The sequence below is a fragment of the Labrus mixtus genome, chromosome 5 (assembly GCF_963584025.1).
Source record: "Labrus mixtus chromosome 5, fLabMix1.1, whole genome shotgun sequence".
Taxonomy (NCBI): Eukaryota; Metazoa; Chordata; class Actinopteri; order Labriformes; family Labridae; genus Labrus; species Labrus mixtus.
This window is the reverse complement of record NC_083616.1, coordinates 18,722,482-18,741,546: the sequence shown is the minus strand read 5'-3', so window position 1 is coordinate 18,741,546 and position 19,065 is coordinate 18,722,482. Positions and strand designations below refer to the sequence as shown.

Here is a 19,065-nt window from a genome sequence, read left to right as displayed (position 1 = left end):
TAGTCTATGACTTGTAAATTTGGATTATTCATTAGAGGCAGCTGGTAAGGAACTCTATAGTTTGAGATTTAAGTCTGAATCAGTGAATATGTGGGGTGTACAAATATATTTTTCACAAGTATAAAATGTCCAAACAATGTATTTAAATGTATGCTTCCAATGTGATATAATGCATCCATAAATGCCTCAATAAAACACGTGTTCACAATATTTTGTGTTTGCAGTAAGAGCGTACAACACTCAATTTGACCTTCTGTTTCACACTACAGATCACACTATTATTATAGCCAGAGGAGGGTTGACAAAACAAAAATTCAGCCACATCTATCCCTCCTCAGTATGACTTCTCTTTCTCTTTCATGGGCTTTAAGGTAATCTACAACTCCAGCTAATGCACTTAACACATGAGCCTGATCCCCTCTCTCTGTGGTGTCTGATTCCGTTGTAGCCCTCAGTTGGTGGGAAATATCGCTCCCTGCCAGCAATGCTTTCTTTTAACTGCGCTGACCTAATTTTAGTCACTTATCTAGTCACTGAAAACACAGTGCATCACGCTTGCAGCCCACATGAGCCTTCTCTCTCCATTTTAAGGTTGTGGAAGCACACAAATGCACATTGTACAAACTAAGTATGTGTGGTATTTCCCTTGTTTTTCCGTATATACATGTGTAGGAACATAGTGAGCAGACTGAGTGATTCAACACATCTCATCGAAAACCATTTCAGGGGGTACTAAATGTCCATGTTGTGTGGAGGAGGGCTGATTCAACAGTAAACAGCATACAGGACCTCATGTGTAATACACGATAGGGAGAGGCGTTCAAAGGAGGAGGACAAAAAAAGAAACCAACAAACATAGCACACCTCCTTAATCTTCTCCTTGCAGAGTTTGTACTGTTTCTTTTGGTTATCCAGGAAGGTGGTCAGCTCCTTCTTCTGCTGGGTCACGATCTGCTGCTGGAACTTCTTCTCATCTGTCAACGCTGTCTTCATCTGCAGGAATCAGAAGACAGGAGAAGAACAAAGACGAGAGGCTGTCAGCTTAGCATGGACTGCTTAACTGATAACAAGCCAGGAGCTCACCACTGACCAATGAATAAATAAAGTCATATAATACCTACGTTTGTATGATAGACAATTCATAAATACAATATTATCTGCCATGAATCACATTCATTTCTCAGATAGTGTACAATAAGAAATTGTTTTAGACAGTTATGGCAAACGTTTTTCTTGTAACAGTTTGTCCATGAAGAATATATTTTTTTCTAGCTTTATTATCCTTTTAATATTCTATACTATTTTTTTTTCCTTGTGGAACTACAAGCAATTTATCTACACAAAATGTTCAATAGATAACATATCTGAGGATAAATCATCAATAGAAGTAATGATCAGATTCCACCTGAAGCCTCATGTTTACTCAGAGACTGAATGAGTGTTTGCAAGTTGTTTTGTGATTAAATGCTGTAGCTAAAGTCAGATATAAAGATATTCTAACATTTAATTTAAGAAAATAAAAATACGAGCACATTCAGGTCTGTAGTATTTAAAATGCCATTACTGGTTAAAGTCTGTTTAATGTCCAGTTCACATAAGAGGGTTTGATTTTCTTTTCAGTATTTGAGCTGTATTTGATAAAGTTAAAAAAGCGGGAGATTTAATTCATGAAACAATCTATTTTCCAACCAATGGTCATTCTAGTGATGGAAGTCAATATCTCTTCTATTGATATATTGCTTTGTTTATCTGAGTAACGTGCCCCCTCGTGTGAAATTTTGTTTATGTTCCTGTTTATGTGTGTGTGCTGGTCGATTGTATATGAACAGACACACTATCTCCCTGACAGGTCCGGCATGCTGCCTGCTAATCACAGAGATATGCAGCTTGTTTTTTCAGAGCATGAGATCCTGTGACGCATTTCTGCCCTTGTCTTTCATCCCATGTATCTATCATTGGTTGACAGTGGTGTGTAAAGTCAAAACTTTCCTAATTATTCAAGGTAAAACTAAAACTGCTGATTCATGGTTAAAAACACATTTTGAACAGTCAAACTTTTCAACAAGCTTTCCTACTGCAGTTATACAATCAAACGTCATGTCCTCCCCTGTTTTTCCAAAGTATACCTTATCCCCCCAGACAACTGTTGCCTGTTACATGTAGGTCAGCTTGATCATCTGGGAAAAAACTTAGAGGTTACTGTTCTTATGCATCCAGTCTTGCATTTCCAATCATGTCCTGTAAGCCCCCCTCAGCCCCTTGCATATCCCACCTCCTTCTCGGTGTGCCCCGCATGGCGTTTGGCCAGCTTCTCCAGCTCGATGTAGGCATTGTTGGCTTGCGTCTCCACCTCCTTCTGCAGCTTTAGCCGGTGCTCGTCCATCTCGGCCTTCAGCTTGTTCTCCAGGGCAATCAGCTGCTTCTGGTGCTGCCGCCGCATGCGCTTGTAGCCCGACATCTGCTCCCGCAGCTCATTTTCCTGCTCATGCTCGTGGATCTGCTTGGTCACCTGTGGAGGAAGAGAAGTTAGTTGTCGGAACACAGCCACATCTAATGGTTTGATCAAATTAAAACCATGTCTTTAAAAGCATATGCAAGAATTACAGAGAATAAAATAAAGGTGCTTTACTTGTCACCTTTGTAAAACAATTTGCAAGACAATATTAATAAGAGAGAAGAAATGAAAAAGAACAACAACAATAATTTCAGTTGAATAACAGCATTGATACAGCAACACAAGTTTTACAGAGGCAAGAAAGAAGTTTGATTATGTCATGGGAAAAAGAGACCTCAAATAAAGAAGTCCCTTTGGATTTTGTTAAACTGGAGCCAAACAAAAGCTCTTTCATCTGACCAGAGCACAACACTTCACCTAATCGTCCACCACAAAATATCCGTGGAGGAGTTGATGGAATGAGACAAAGTTTTAAAACAATATTAAAAAAAACCAAGGATTTAAAGACATGTGGCATGTCTCAACAGCAATGTTACCCATTTTTAAACAAACTCTTTAACGAATAAACCAACCTCAAGACTGAAAGGGTTCTCCACATCTAGTTGGTACTCGCTCCGCATCTTCTCATAACTTCCACCTGAACTCCTCAGGCCAAACATGATGGCAACTTTAGCCAAGTGCACCAGCATCCAGGAACCTTGTGCAGCATCCTATGCGCGGCAGAACCCGGTCTGCACGCCGATGCCACCCCTGAGACCCCACCCTTACTGGACGATGACCCCCCCCCCGCTAAGCCCTCCCTTTCCTTGGTTCGCGCCCTGGGCATGCAGCGGGCGAGACAGGCGTGTGAACTGTGAATGAGGCAGGCCGACGGCGCGGGCCAACAAGAGCACAGAGCTGCTCTTTAGTCGGGCTAACGCTAAGCGGCGGACAGCAGGTGGGTCACATGAATACCTCATTGAGAAAGAGTGAGAGAAGTTAAGGGGGGGTTCCAAGTGGAGCAGGCAGAGGGGGAGGTGATTGCAAAGGAGAAACAGCAGATGGAGAGTGGCTGGGAGAGAGTTAAGGGTAAAAGAAAAAAAATAAAATAATCAAAAGTAAAATGGGAGCACCTACAGGTAATAATGGGGAGGGGGGATTTTCTTTGGAAATAGGTGGAGACTGAGGCCCCCCTTTTCCTTAATCTGTGCTGAATCAATACCCCACTGTAACAGCAGCTTCCAATCCAAGTCACTCGCTTTGCTGGCACCCTGCATGCTGCCACAAAGGGCCAAGTCACGTCATGTGACGGCCTCTTTCACACAAGGCCTAGGGACTGGAAGGAGATCATATTCAGGGAGGGAGGGGGGTGGGGGGGCATGCAGGCTAAAGGTGAATGTGTTTCACTGAGCTCAGCCATAATCAGCCAGCTAATTATTCTGCTTATTTTTTGGATCAAGGTGGAAGAAATGTTAGTTGTTTACTTAGAGGACATGATGAAATACTACAGGAGGTTTTATGGCTGATTAGTGCAAAAACAAATACGTTTGTTTTCTTGCATTTTTATTTCTGTTGAATTAACAGCAAAGTTTTCTCAGACACGTTTGAGCTCTCCTGTTCGAATATCACGTGTCAGTGAATATAAATTGACCAAATGTCTACTCATCAATAACAAGTTAAAGCCATCCCAACCTTTAACCACACACCATTTTAAAGCTTCTCAAAAGTGTTCAACGCTAAGGATAAGAGAACATTTTTCTAATAATAAATGTCCACGGCTAGAAATATGATAAATTCAACATAAAGAAAATAAGTAGAGCTAGTTTCTGATGATAGAGTAAAAGAATGCAGACAGATCAGGTCAACGTTGTCATGCTGTCCAGAACATTTGATTTATAACACTTTAAGCAAATTGCAAAGCGCTGCAATTTAAAAAAGGAGCATAAAAGCAACAAGAGATAAATGACTTAAAGCAAATTATGGAGAAAAAAAAAGCACAACACCAGTCAGCTGCTCTTTTAAACATATAGCAGACGTCCTTATGAGAAGAGAGCAGCACTGTAATGTTCTTTCTTAGGCTTGATCCAGCTCTTCGTCAGCTGTGAGATGGAAGAGGAAGACTAGCTGTGCTTTCAATGTTGCTACAGGTGTAAAGTAACATGTGGTGAAGTCATTTCGGTAAACAGAGGAAGCAAAAAGCCTCTACAGACTCCTCTTTAGTATCCTGTTTTCCTGTGTGCCCTAATGTGAGTGGTTCTGTACTCTTGTATGTCTGTTTGAGCCTTTAAAGGAGATGCAAATTCAGAAGAGGTGCATCTGGTTTATTAACATTTATGAGTAATAAGCTTTGACCCTTTCCAATAAAGAAGGGTCAGGGTGATGTAAGGTGAATATTTTTATGTTCCTTAAACTGTAATCTTCTGCTTTGTTGTTGATGTTGAAAGGTTCACAGGCTGTCAGGTTACAATCTGCAAGTGAGAGCTGAAGAAGAGCAGAGCGGCAGATGTGGTGAAATATTTTACAGTGTTGTCTCTCAAACAGCCTCACGCTTGAGTCTGTTACTTCATCTGACCTATAATAACCCCAAGCCCTCCCTCTCGAATGCTTCCTACATCCCACATTTGCTCCCGCTTTCATCCTTCCTTTCCCCATAGATACATTTTACTCCTCCTTTTATGTCTTTCCCTTTTTTCCCCATTCCCTCTTCACAATGTCTGTCTTCTTCAGAATTAAGCCTTTCCTTCCGCTCTTTCTCACTTCTACATCAGATTGGACTCATTGCTTCATTTAACCTCTGGGAGACAAGCCCATCACCCTTTTTTCTTCTCGCCATCCTGTTTGTCCTTCTTTGCCTGTCCAGATTTCAATCTGCACTGCTCTTTTGTCTCACCTCTGTTAGCCTATCTGTCCCTCTCATCCCCTGATATCTGTCGTCTGTGTCATGCTAATTTAATTTAATTCATGCTTTAATCCTTTAAAATCTCTCTCCATCACTGATCTCCCCCCTTGTGTTTTGGAAATATGAGCTACTTTTTCAACTGCGGAATTTTCATACTTAGATTTTACAAGGATGCCACTCATTTTGATGTTTTTCTTTCCTCATTTTTGATGTTTTTTCCTCATTTTTAATTCCTTCTTCTTGTTTATCTCTCTTTTCCTGTTTTCCACATTCCTCTCTCCATCTCCTTTCGATTCATCAGCCCTCTCCATCTGGACCCTGTGTTCTTCTCTCTGTCTCTCTTTGTCTACCTGCTGATTCCAGTCTAAGCGAGTCGAGGCCAATCTGAGGACGTCTGCACTCGGCAGAAAAAGATGATGTCATCCCTCTCAGCGCCGGCAGGCAGGACTGGCGATATCACACGGCACAGATACTGAGGTTTACACGACTGTGCCTCTTTTCAAGACAGACAAACACTCACTTACAAAGAGCTGCCTTCACAGTTCGAGCCACCTCAGCTGCTTACATCTGAGGCATCTCAGTTTAACTTTAATCCACAGCAAGTCACAGAACAAAATGACTGAGCCTAAACTCTGGTGTGTGTACTGACAATATTTCAACGATGCTTTACTGATTCTTAGAAAAGATAGATAACAGATTGGAAAATAAATTAAAGGCTAGGAATAGGGAAGATGATTTTTCTTATTAGATCAAATGTATGCGAGTTGTAGGCACTGGGTACAGAGCTCTTTGTGTGCTTTTGGTTACATGTCCTGCAACCCCGGTTCTCTGACAAGCAACTAAGACTCGTCAGCAGAACAAACACTTTCGTAAACAAGGTAAGATTAAATCCATTTTTAGCAATTGTAAAGGATATTCTAGTGCCAGATTGCTCCACATTTACAGCACAGTAAAATCATATTTTTTTACAAAAGAGCATGAAATATAGGTTACATAAAGATTATTAAGTGTTAAATGCAAATGCCTATTAAAGCATCAACAGAAGTACTTTAAAGTTAATTAAACACTAGTAAGCTAACCAGAAAAATGGCAATGGCATTTGCATTCAGAGTAGTTTTGCTAAAAGAATATTTCAACAGATGATGAATGCAAAGATAACAGTTGATACTACATGTAATTGTACAAAGTTATGTGGAAAAGTCAAAGGATGTGGCAGGCTCATTATCAACCCACTATGTCAGTAGTACTTCAATCTCTTTCCCCAGTATGTACCTGGTTCTAGAGATAAGAATGCTTGGTGTAGCAATTTAAAATGCTATGGGAGTCGTACATGAGCCATGCTAGTCGTGAGCTTGTTCTTCCTGGTTTAGTGTTGTTAGGATCTACCTTGGTTAGCAAACAACAAGATAATTATTGTATGGCGACTGAAACAACAAATCCTGCGTCTGGAGTGAAGTTAAAACACAGGCATTGCTGGCATCTGTTGATCATTGTGTGTTAGCAACAGGAGCTCAGATGAATCTTAATGCAGACTGATGCTGCACTCCTCTCTATGCCCCATGTCCATGTTTTACACAGTCTACATGTCTGACATAATGATAACCAGGTTTAGCCAGGTGGGATGTTTATTTCAAACCTTCAAACTTTTATTGAATTGTAGCACTATAAACCTGAGTATGAAACTCCTGAGATGAGCCAAATATCAAGTAGTGTGCAACAACACATAAAGGACACCTGTGGTCCATAAACAAACACAAATTACAGCCCTCAGTGTGTTACACTCTGTGTGGGTGCATCTGTGTCCTTATACTGTCCTTGACCACACACATAAACAAACATCTTTTTTCTCATGTTCTCTCATGTCCGGTTTAAGACCTGGCAGCAGGAAGAACTCACAATTACAACCAACCGGTCATGGATGGGTAAACAGGTATACTCTCATATACACTTACACACAGCAACACAACTACTTACAAGTTACTAGAACTGGTTTCCATGACAACAGACAGGGAGGGAGAGAGAGAAAGAGACAAGGAAAGAAACCGACAGAGAGAGAGAAATCCACCCCCTTCAACACAGAATATTGAGTAAGATCTAAGCATGATGTATTGTCAAGTGCAGGAGAGGAGGAAATAAAGGAGATGGTGGAGGGAGGGGAGTGGTAATGTGAAGCGTAGTAAAAGAGGAGAAAACAAAAGAAGTGAGGTGAAGCAGAGGTAGGACCGCAGAGAAACAAAAATCTGAAGCAGAGAAAGGGACCAAACTGGAGAGCAGAGCCAGAAACAGGCTTATACCAAAGAAAGGACTGATGAAAAAACAAAAACAATGATTATAGATTTTTGCCAAACTACAGTCCAAAAAGAAATACAGTCCAGCTTTCATATTTAATAGAAAAAAATAAAACAAGTTGGTTAGCACACAGATCTTCATCGCCTTTCTTTGGGGTTAACACGTTACACTAAATCACAACCAGCCTTTTGACTGGCACTCTCAGACAGATTTTAGCAAAAAAGAATGCCCCTTCTGTGCCCCCGAATGCCACTCTGGTGTAAACAAAACACTCTGAAAGATGTTGGCGTCTGCAAAAAGTTGTTTTTGTGTTTTTGGCTTTCAAAGTAACACGGCTTTTAGGGTGAATCTTCCACAAATGATTGATCTTGAAACCCCTGAGGGGCATGTTTTTTGGAAGAAAAAAAAAGGTTAGAAAAAAGGAGAGATTTTGTCAATCTTACCAGTGAGGCTGATTTTATTGTGGCAAAGCGTCCCTGGTTCTTGTAGTTTTGGGCCTGGCTGCTCTTGTCGGAGGAAGCCGGCCTCAGCCCAGACCTTAGATCCCTATGGATCCCATCATCCCAGTTGTACTGAGGGTCCTGTATGAAACAAACACATGTAGAAAGCATTTAAGATATACTAGTAATAAATAGAGACAGACAGCAGTCTTCTTTTACTATAAAATCAGATGAAGTGAAGTGAAAAATGCAATGCTTTTAACTTACAGAATAACTGTATCAGTGTTTAAACTGCTCCAACATCTTTGATTACATTTTTAAAAATCAACCCCCCCCCCCCCCCCCCCCCCCCCCCATTTGAATCTTATGAAATCTGTTTTACAAGGAATCCTCAGCATTTGGTAAAACTGTGTGGACTGTAATCACTTAAAAATCAAGATGAAATGTTAAAGCTCAATCCCTTGGTTTTTGGCAGGAGACCAAAGAGTTAAATCATGTGAACAGGGAACTTCATCAGCATTTGAAAACGTGTGTCACTCTTTGTTCTCAGCTCAGCCCATGAACTTGTAGCAACACATTGTCTATCTGTTCATGAAGTGACATCCTTATTCAGCCACTGTCAAAATACAAAGAGCAGATTAGGAAAAAGAGTGATACATCAGTGACAGCCCTCTCGTTGTTCATTTTTAAGTCATTTGAGGTATTCAGTGAGAATGTCAGGCATTGTGTTAACCTGTGGGCTCCGTGTGTTTGTATGTGTGCAGCATGACAGGGCTGTTATTGGGGAAATAGGGAGTGTGTGACACTTGTTGAAATGTATACATAGCCTTTGTTCTCACATTGTGAATGGTGTTAGTTAGAAAGTTAAGGCTATCAGCCGAACTGTAAGGACTGTGTTGATGGTTTCCATGGTTTCATACTGAAAACAGTAATAGAAATCCAGAGGATGTATGTACAAAGCCATGCATCTTTCTGATTTCAGAGTGCATAGTTATTACCCCAGAAAGGAAACCATTGTACAAATAACACTCTATTAGTTGAATGTGTTTTTTTTACTCACTAAAGACTACAATCTAGATTCATGGCATAATAGTAAGTGTTTTCTACTGCAAGATTACAACCTGACCAAATCTCATGACAATTCAGATTCAGATCCACAGAATTGAATATGTATTTATTTCTTGTAGAAATTCCAGTATGTTCTGTGAAAATATTTTTGTCAAGTTTATTAACTGCTGGAAAAATCTTACTATGACATCCCTACTGTAAGATTTTGTGGAAAAACTAGTATGCAAAGGGGAAGAACAGCCAATATATGTATATGAAAAAGTACTCCTTTATTATTACTGATAATGTTCAATTAAATCCTTTTTACCAATGCACTAAAGGGAACATATTTGGGATCAATGAATGGGTACTTATTCTTTTATTTTGAGAAGTTCTCAGATTTTTAGATGTTGACAATTCGAGCCCTTATACTCTTTAACACTTACCGCCTACATCCTAACCTTATCAACCTACACCCCTGACTTTTTACCTTCTTGGCGTGTGGAGAGGACTCCAGGGTGCTGCTGTAGTCCTGTGGGTGCATCATGTCGGAGCAGCTGTCTTCCAGCACCTCTTGCATGCTGTTCACGCTACTGCTCTGGCTGCCTGTGCTGACAGAGGTGCTGGGGATGGAGTGGTTGCTGCCCAGGCTGTTCATCTTACAGCTGGCTGCCTCACTGTCCTGCAACAAAACATCCACACACACATATTTAAAAAACACATGCTACCACAATTAAACAGAGAAATTATACACAGTTGAAAATCAACATACATAGACTCTTTTGTCCTTTACCCCTTCCATACACAGGCCTCTCTAAATTGTGTCATCAAACCTAACCTCAATGCAGGAAAATAACCAATAACCTCTGGATAACATTAGAATCCTATTCATCCTAAAAAACCAACTCACTTCCGATTGTTGTCATGAGCTTGTGTATGTTTCTACCATCTATGTCAGTTCTCATGTAAATGCATATTGTTCTGGCTAAGATGCCCTCTATTTAGAAGGCAACTTGACTGTGTCTACACCATAGATACAGTAAAGAGAAATCTAAATAACATTTAGGTGCAGCAAACAATCCAGTTAAGTATGCAGTAAAAGACCACGTTTGGATGTTATTATCAGTTTTTTCCACAGTAAAGCCTGCTGCTGCTTCTTATTGCTATGAGTTCTGGTAGCTGCTCTGACTTTCTTCCTGTGGTGTAGGATGACACTGCTGCTGTGGCTGCTAGCTGTCCATGTCTGTTCATGCTGCCTCAGAGCTAGGTCAACTAAGGGACATTTCATCTCAATGTCAGGCTACTGTGGCTGTTAGAGGTTTGTTGTGATGTTTAAGCGCTGGACTGCTGTGAGCAGCCGTCGACTACGTATCCATGTTCTATCAACATTACTCCAAGTGAAAATAAAGCATTTGAGAAAAAAAAGTTCTGTCCCCAGCCTTTGTGCTGTGAATCTGAGCTCAAAGAATCCTGCATCTGGACTTTGCCACATGCTCTTCTGAGTTCATTTCTCTGCTGTCATCAAGAAATCAGTGTTTAACCTGCTTGTAAATACTGGATAATTGTTTTTTTTAACTCATCCATCCCCTCTACAAGTAAATCAATACATGCTCTGTAGGTTTTATACATTTATTGACAATATAACCAATTTATCAATATTGATTCTGTTGTTCTTTTATCAACACTGATCTTTTATTGTTTTAACATGTTTATGTATCAATCTATCTAACTTCCAGTATTCATTTTAGGATTTCACATTTAAGGTCTTATCTAATGCAGTGTTGTTTATACGATACAAACTAGCCCAAGTGGGATTAATTAAGTTGTTTGAATAGAACTGTTTGTTGCATTCGTAAATAGACTACCTTGTCCATTAATTATTACTTTAAAACTGACTACTTTGTTATTATTAATATTTACTTTTTTTAAACCATCCTAGTTGGCGCGATGATTGTTTCTGCTGCTAGTACATATTTACAATCTTGTGGTACTTGTAATGTTTTCCACTAAACTTTAAAATAAGAAATTAATGGTGTCATGATTTGAACTCCTTGTTTTCCATTCACCTAAATCTGCTGCTACCCCTGTCAAACTTCACAATTCCCATACAGTGTTATTTGTGTATTTCTCTCTAAACTCCCACTTTCTTTATATTAAATTTCTCCCACCTCCTCCTCCTCTTGGCTCTCTCCCATGGGCCCATTGTGTTTCTCCTGGTAGAGGATCTTCTTCATCTTGCGGTACTGCAGATTGTCCAGCTCACGCACCGCATCCTTGGTCCTCTGGATGAGGTCGATGAGAATGCGCGGCGATCGTTCCCTTCGCACAAAATCATGCTGGAGAGAGAAGTGGAGCAAAGTGAGTAACTTAGTAAGATGTTGTTGTTTTTTTAGAGTAGGATAAAATGGAGGTTTGTTTTTTTATGTAGTAATATGAATGAATTAATATTAAGCCCTTTTTGTTCCAAATAGTGATATTGTCACTAGGGACTGGACTCCTTGTTGTGGGTTATCTGGAAAACAATGTCAACATCATGGAATATTTTTAACTAAATTATAAATAGCAAAAAATATTTTTTTTTTTAAATGTTTTGTTGTGTTTGCTGGATGATGTAGGACATTAGAAAGATGAAAGGTAAGTTATTCCCCATTAATATGATGAATTTTTGCAGAACCTTAAAGTTTTAATTAAATGTATAACACTGATTTTCTTCAAGGATTTTGTAAATGGTGTTTATAGGTCAACTTATTTTCATTTATAAGACTGAATTACCATCAACTTCTCTCATTTAGTGTATCCGGTGCATGAATTCAATGAGCACTACATCAGTGTCTATCACAAGGGGGCGCTGTTAGGTTACTCAGCCAGCACTGAGAGTCTAAGTGCTCTTCATTCTATAGTGCACTGTACACATGGGATATGTGTAAGATTGGCCATAAAACTGATTTTCAGAAAGAAAAAAACAAATTCCTTTTCATGCCATAAAGTTATGTCCTAACCAGATTTTACTTGGCAGGAACTTGAAGTTAATGGCAGCTTCACTAAAAATATAAAAAGAAAAGTCGAGTAATATGAAGCTCATTTCACAGAGCTTTTGGTCCTTTTAATATGGATATTCCTTGGTTTCCTAGAATGCCTTCAAGGATAATTTGTTCTGTAAAGAACCAATATTTACAGGGTAAACTATATGATAATGTAAGGGACACAAAATATAGAGGATGCCAAAGTAGACTGTGACACTGTGCAGTATATGTCTAGAAAAGAAAGTTAAATCCTTACAAGATGAAAATAACAAAATAAGGCCACAATTTTTTCCAAGGTCATTTTCCTTTATAATTTTACACTTCAGTGATTCAAATGTTTTTTTTAATCAAATTACTGAGTGTTGAGTTATTCTTTTGGAAGATTCAGACCTTTCTGTAATTTGATGGAGGTGTAATTTGTCGAGTTTTGAGGCATAACGCATTCATGAAATTATTTATCTGTGTTACATAACCAGCAAGTCAGAGAGGATGGGGAGAGGTGGTTGGGGTCAGGAAAAACATGAGGTGATGATGTGCACTTTTTGCTATCTATGCTCCTTCTAAAAAATTATTGTGTGACATCAGTTTCGAAATAAAAATAAACCCAAACCCAAATCACATCTTCTCTCCCCTGTGGTTCCTCCCACTCTACCATTCTCATATTCACACCTCCTCTTAGTCACTCTCATTCATAAAATATCGTGTGCTCAAAAGGCTGAAATGTATGCAACCTTTGAGGAGAGGACTAAAATATACATATTGTGTAGAGAAAATGGGCAAAAGTATATTTTTAGGTGCATCTCCAACTCTCTTTTTTTGCACACCTTCCTGTCCATGTGACAGATGCTGGTGTAATGGGTTAGTCAGGACACGGGGGAGTGACATCACACTCTGAAAATAGAGATGAGAGTGATTTGTCCCGTTTTCTGACGGTCCTACACCAGAGTGTGGGTGGTTGGCCACCCCCGACCCATCAACCAGGATTCTTCTGGTCATTGTAAGGTTAGTGTTAAGAAAAAGTGACAGCATTTCTACAGCAACCTCACTGCATTTCCCAAGTGTACACTGAGGCCAGAATCAAAAAATAATCATTTGAGACTTGCAGTAACTCCATTAGGTCTTCTTAGTTTATAAGGTTAATGGATATTAGCAGTTATTGTCAACTTTTTTTATACTTCTACTGCAATTACGGTAGGCTACAGTGGCAGTAGTAAAAATCCACAGATGGAAATGTTTTGATAAAAAAATATATTTTCTTTCTAATGGAGAGTTGGATCAGATAGCACTCTGTTGTCAATTCAATTAAATAAATAGCTGGTACCAGCACTCGCTTAGCTTAGCATGAAGAGGAGCGAAGGAGAATAACTAGCCATGCTCTGTCCAAAGCAATCAAGCTTTACCTATCAGCACCTTTAAGGTCACTGTGTCATCTCTATTAAAAAATGTATAGGGGTACCCATGGACTGGTGCTTAGATCATTCACCATATCTATAGTCTATAGTCCTACAAACTAGTGGCTAGGGTTCAAGTCCAACCTACGGCTTCTTTCCAGCATGTTCCCCACTCGCTCTTCCCGATTTCCTACTTTATCCACTGTTGCAGCTGCAAATGATTCCCCTTAACACAAAGAAGGCTAGCTGGTCCACTTGTAAGCAGTCATATTGGTAAGCTAAGCTTAGTATTTAAGGCTTTAGATACATATTTATCATACAGATAACGTCAAGTTAATGTATGGAATAAAAAATACACCCAAAATCAAACAACACCCAAATAAATTTAAGACTGTTTAACACAGTATTTTTTAGTTGTTGCTTAAATTAGGGTAATTGTAGGAGTTCATTAAGAGGTTATTATTTCATCATGTATTTAATTACTTTTACTCTTACTGAGGTTAACATGGAGAGAGGGTGTCTAACCTGAAGCCAGAATACTGATAGCTCAAGGCCACCAGATTAGTGACCTGATTTCCCCTTTAAAGAGCTTGGAGGGATGTGTGTCTGTGTGTGTTTCTGTGTTTCTGTGTTTCTGTGTGTGTGTGTGTGTGTGTGTGTGTGTGTGTGTGTGTGTGTGTGTCTGTGTGTGTTTCTGTGTTTCTGTGTGTGTGTGTGTGTGTCTGTGTGTGTTTCTGTGTTTCTGTGTGTGTGTGTGTGTGTGTGTGTGTGTATGCACTGAAAGAAAGTGATTTTGTGCTTGTGTGTGAGAAGAGAAAGTGGGGTATTAATCATAAGCTAACACCCCAGCCCCCCAAGCTCTTCACTATGAAGAAGCCCCTTGGACACTGATCCAAAGTCTGTTTGGTACTTATCCCTCTTTAATGGTTTTTAGACAGGATTTGGGTCAGGGGTGTTGGGAAGACTGAATTCCAGTCTAAAACAGATTCTTTCCACACAACAGTCCAAAGCCCTGTAACTTCGCTTGGCCCAAGTCTGCACCTTCCCTTTGTCCTCCCTAAAGTGAGACAGGTGTGAAAACTTCTGCTACTGCACTGTTGAGCGTGATCACAGAGAACATAAAACTCTTAGGCCAATAGGATTACCTGCCAGTCAGACAAACAAAAAGATAAACTCCTCAATTACAGGGAAACACAATAAACATGCAAGGATTAACTCGTAAATTCAATGGGTTTTTGGGAAGGATGGCCAAAAAAAATATCCAACACAACAACCATGAACCATGATGTATACAGTTCCTGTCCAGCCAGAGACCCTTGTTGCATGTCCTTCCCTATCTCTGCCCCCCTACCCCATTTAATTTATGGCTGCACTATCAAACAATCAGTAAAGGCACAAATTGCCTCTAAAATACTTGTTCTGCATTTCAAGAACATCTTTAATTCCTCTTTTTATTATGAATTTATGAATGCTTCTTAATCTGTAATTTTTCTGGAAGGAAAACTAACAAACATGGGGGGCACAGAGTAACTGCTGTATCAATATTTAAAACGCCATATCTGTTGGACTTTAATCAAAGAACTGATGTGAAAGCAGCAAACACAGTCCTTTGAGCACGGGAAGTGGAGGTATAGCAAAAACAAAAATAGAGAGAAAGAACAAGCCATTCTCAACAAGAGTGCTTTAGGAAGAGACTGTGTATATTCTTGAGTATTAGGGAGCCTAGGGTGGGTGGGAATGACTCATCCCACATGGCTGAGGGATTGACTGAGACAGGAAGTGAGGTCACAGCTGGAGGGATTACAAAGGAGTGAGCCCACTCACTCGTAGAAGCTCCCCTGACGAAGGTCTGTCCTGAGGAATTTTCAGTAGGCAGTAGTCGACAAAGCTCCGGAAGGGGTCAGTCCTGGGGAAAGAGGATGGGAAAGGATGAAGGTCAATGACAATTTCTCAGTCAAACATATTTAAACAAGGACAACTTTTGCTGAAATGGTAGTGATCATTAAATGACATGCTGCCTTGAGCCACACCTTCTTTGCTTAATGTCAATAACTGCTTTATGTGACAAGTAATCTCTTATGAAGTGCTTTGTTTATCATATCAATGAATTAAACCACAACGATCCAATGTAATCTCTAAGTGTAGCCCTACATACAGACCATATATGGATTATGTAAATATGTAGAGCAATATAAATATAGGCCACTGGAGCTTGGGAGCACTGTGCCACTGACTAAGATCTAAAAATATACTCATGATAACACAGAATGTGCAACGCTGTGTGTATGGGTTGCTGATATGAGAGAAACATTTTTTTTTTTGTGGTGATATATAAGACTCTTATAGTCAATATACAGTACACATGCAGGATCACTCTAGGGTTAGATAGTGGACCTTTTTACACCGTGCTTCTCCTCATACTCTGAATTTAGCGTCCCATGTGGTTAGCAAAGGTCCATGAGTGCGTTTGAATGTCACGCCAATGTGTGTACAGTGTGTCCTTGTGAATGTGTGCTGAAGTTACACTATGAGGCTGATGTCTCTACTAGTCTCATCTGGCGGGATGTTGCCGACGCCTCAGGCTGCTGGAGCTCCTCCAAAAATACTACAACCCTGCACCGCCCCACACAATCGCTCGCTTGAACACCATGACTTCAAAAAACCCTAATTTTACAGCAGGCCTCCTCCATGGATCTTTATAGGTAGCAGACCTCTTCTTTCTAATTATTTACTTTGTCAGAATTCATGATAACTTTTCTTTTTTTTTTAGTTTTTTCTTTAAATGAAAGCTTGTGTGGAGGACACAAGAAGGCCACATATGCCTTCAGGCTGCTCGAAGGCAGGTAGAGAACAAAATTCAGACTTTCACCCTGGCTTTCCTGAGGAGACGCATTCTTTCAAAATAAATTCTTGCAAAACAATTCAAGAAGCTGACACCAACAAGACTCTGCCTGCAAACTGTACCTTCATTCCATCGTAGTTAGAGCATGAAAGAAGCACACAACGGGTAAAAAACAGAGAGAGTATCAAACTTCGTGTTAATATTTCACAAGTTTTATTTCTGCCCGGAGAATCACACCTCACATGCAATGTGTTAGCAGTGGCTAACACGAGGGCAACTGTGGAATATTTGCTGCCTTGCTAATTTCCTGCTTCTATCTCTTTATATCATTATTGATATACATTTTGGAACACATTTCACTTAATATACTCAATAGCTTTTAAGTGCTTAATATATATCTTATTTTCTGGTGTGCACATGTTCACCTAATTTTCTACTTATTTCAGCTCATGAGTACATGTGCATGTAAATTAATTATGAGGTAAGTAGAGTGGTATATAATTTATAGTGATGCATAGATTGAGTAGTTATCCACAAGCCAAATAAATGTATACTGTATATGTGCATGGATTATTTACTGGTTTAAGGAGAATAAATGAATAAATGGATAGCTAGTGTGAGGCAAAAAGTCAGTTTTATGCTCTGTGATTAAAATAACTTTAACAAATTAAAATGAATCTTTTTAAAAGGGAGTCCTTCAAACAGAACGAAGACTTATGATGTTGATAATATGCTTCTTTAACAGAGAAAACAGACCTTATTTTTTGATAGAACAACTAGTTCAGACTGAAACAAGGTGTACTTCCAACACTGTATGTGAGTTGTGCTGCAAAGACACAGCAAAGAGCTGTTTTAAACCTGCTGGCCTAAATTTAATTGCTTAAAGTTTTTTGATGTCTGGAAGGACAGTCTCTAGAGAATCTATTAGTTGCTCCAATAATAAACTGCGAGGCTGAAGGCAGCATGTAAAAAATGCAAAAGGCAGGCTGTTTTCCAATAATTCATTTGGAGCACCGTGTCTGTGTACAAAGAAACATCCTAGTTAGTATGGTAAACAGAACATCTTTGTGATTTAACCACTAGAACAATATTAGAATAATCCAAATTCCTTGTTTTGATGTTGAGACAGTACACATAATATACACATTAAAGCCACTCAGGACTGGTGTTGTTCTTCATACAGTATTCCTTTGATGGTTTCCCCAGTAATTACATAAGAGACTTAAAGTGTGACCTTACACAACGCCTGTTGCAGGGATCACAGGTCATGAAGATTAACACACGGGTGTCTTACCCTAATGAAGCCCTGATCGGATTAAGCTTACATTTTCACAATTGACTGAAAGAATTGTAGCAGCAGTTTTACTTTCTTTTTGGTGGACAATTTTTTAGTTCAGTTGAAATAAAAATTTTGTCGTTTTGTGGTCTAACTGATCGCACTGTGAACTGCATTCAAAAGAAATTTGGCTTTTTTTAACTAAAGGTCTAAGAAAAGGAATATGGAAACTGACACAAGAATTAAAGTTAACATTTAGGAGGTGTCTTTGAAACTTACCACTCATTGGACTGTAGCGTGGGAGAGTCGTTCTGTGCGATGTGATATAAGGCACTCATGGCATTCATGTTGAACAAGGGCGGTTTGCGCTCCGCTAAAATAAGAAAATATGGGAGAATCAGAGAACAGTGATGTTTCAGTGCCTGAGTTTTCACAATCAACAATCAGCTCCCTATTCAATGAGTCAGACTCAGGGTCCTGAATGCTTGCAGGAACAAAATAAGATTTTCTGTCTTTTTGTTTAATTTATCACCAGCTTAAAGCTGTTGAATTTCTGACTTTATTGGTTTATAAATTCATCCTTTAAAAAGCAGGTTTGGGCATGCTCACCCAGTTCAATACATGTGATCCCCAGGGACCAGATATCAACTTTCCCCTCGTACTGGCCCTCGTCCATGGCTAGGATCACTTCTGGGGCCATCCTGAGGATAGAGAGAGGCATGCAAATGGAGACACTCATATACACATGCACTCAGAGTTTATTAAGTATGGGGAAAAATCCACAAAAATGTTATAATCTGCTAAGCCTCTCAGAGCTTCTAAAGACTCTGCTATGCTGTGATAGCAGCTCAGTTTTTAGAAAATGTGTATGTCCCTCTAAACGTGGACTGTGACAACTGTGTGTGTGTGTGTGTGCGCGTGCGTGTGCGTGTGTGTGTGTGTGTGTGTGTGTGTGTGTAAGACAAGTGAGCCATAGTTGTGTGATGCTGGCTTTTGGGATGATGAGGGTCCATCACTGGTCTAGCCGTTTTTGTGATGATTTTCATTCAGCATTAAAGCTGAGTATGTAAGGGAATATTATGTTGGGTAATGTTGAGCTGATGATTTATGTATTAGAGGCAAACTACAAAGGGTGTTCTTTACATAAAATATGAGACATAAACTTAAGAAATCTGGCTCTTTTCACACATACGGAAATCTCCTGAAAAACTCCGGAGATTTGGCTACCCGGAGGGGCTTTAGGCTATGTGTGAACGCAAACAGCCGCATTTTTCGCATGGACTTTACCCGGAGTTTCTCCGGCCAGAACCCGAGTATTTTTTCCGCGGAAAGTCCGAGTGAGCTGATGTCTGAACGCGGCAGCATATACTCCGGAGATTTCAACTCGAACGACTGCATGATGTTTTCTGTTGGTCAGTATGTTG

At 39.6% G+C, this 19,065-nt stretch overlaps 1 protein-coding gene across 3 annotated transcripts in view; it reads right to left on the bottom strand.

The window, feature by feature from the left end:
- Positions 1–19,065, bottom strand: part of taok3a (TAO kinase 3a) — a 77,286-nt gene that overhangs the window by 7,089 nt on the left and 51,132 nt on the right. For all 3 annotated transcript variants that reach the window (XM_061038376.1, XM_061038378.1, XM_061038377.1), the window contains exons 9-16: positions 18,251–18,342; positions 17,921–18,014; positions 15,348–15,429; positions 11,278–11,445; positions 9,600–9,791; positions 8,066–8,203; positions 2,273–2,509; positions 865–993 (exon numbers count right to left, since the gene is read on the bottom strand). In XM_061038376.1, coding sequence (XP_060894359.1) covers positions 865–993; positions 2,273–2,509; positions 8,066–8,203; positions 9,600–9,791; positions 11,278–11,445; positions 15,348–15,429; positions 17,921–18,014; positions 18,251–18,342 — 1,132 coding nt within the window. The remainder of the gene's footprint in view (positions 1–864; positions 994–2,272; positions 2,510–8,065; positions 8,204–9,599; positions 9,792–11,277; positions 11,446–15,347; positions 15,430–17,920; positions 18,015–18,250; positions 18,343–19,065) is intronic.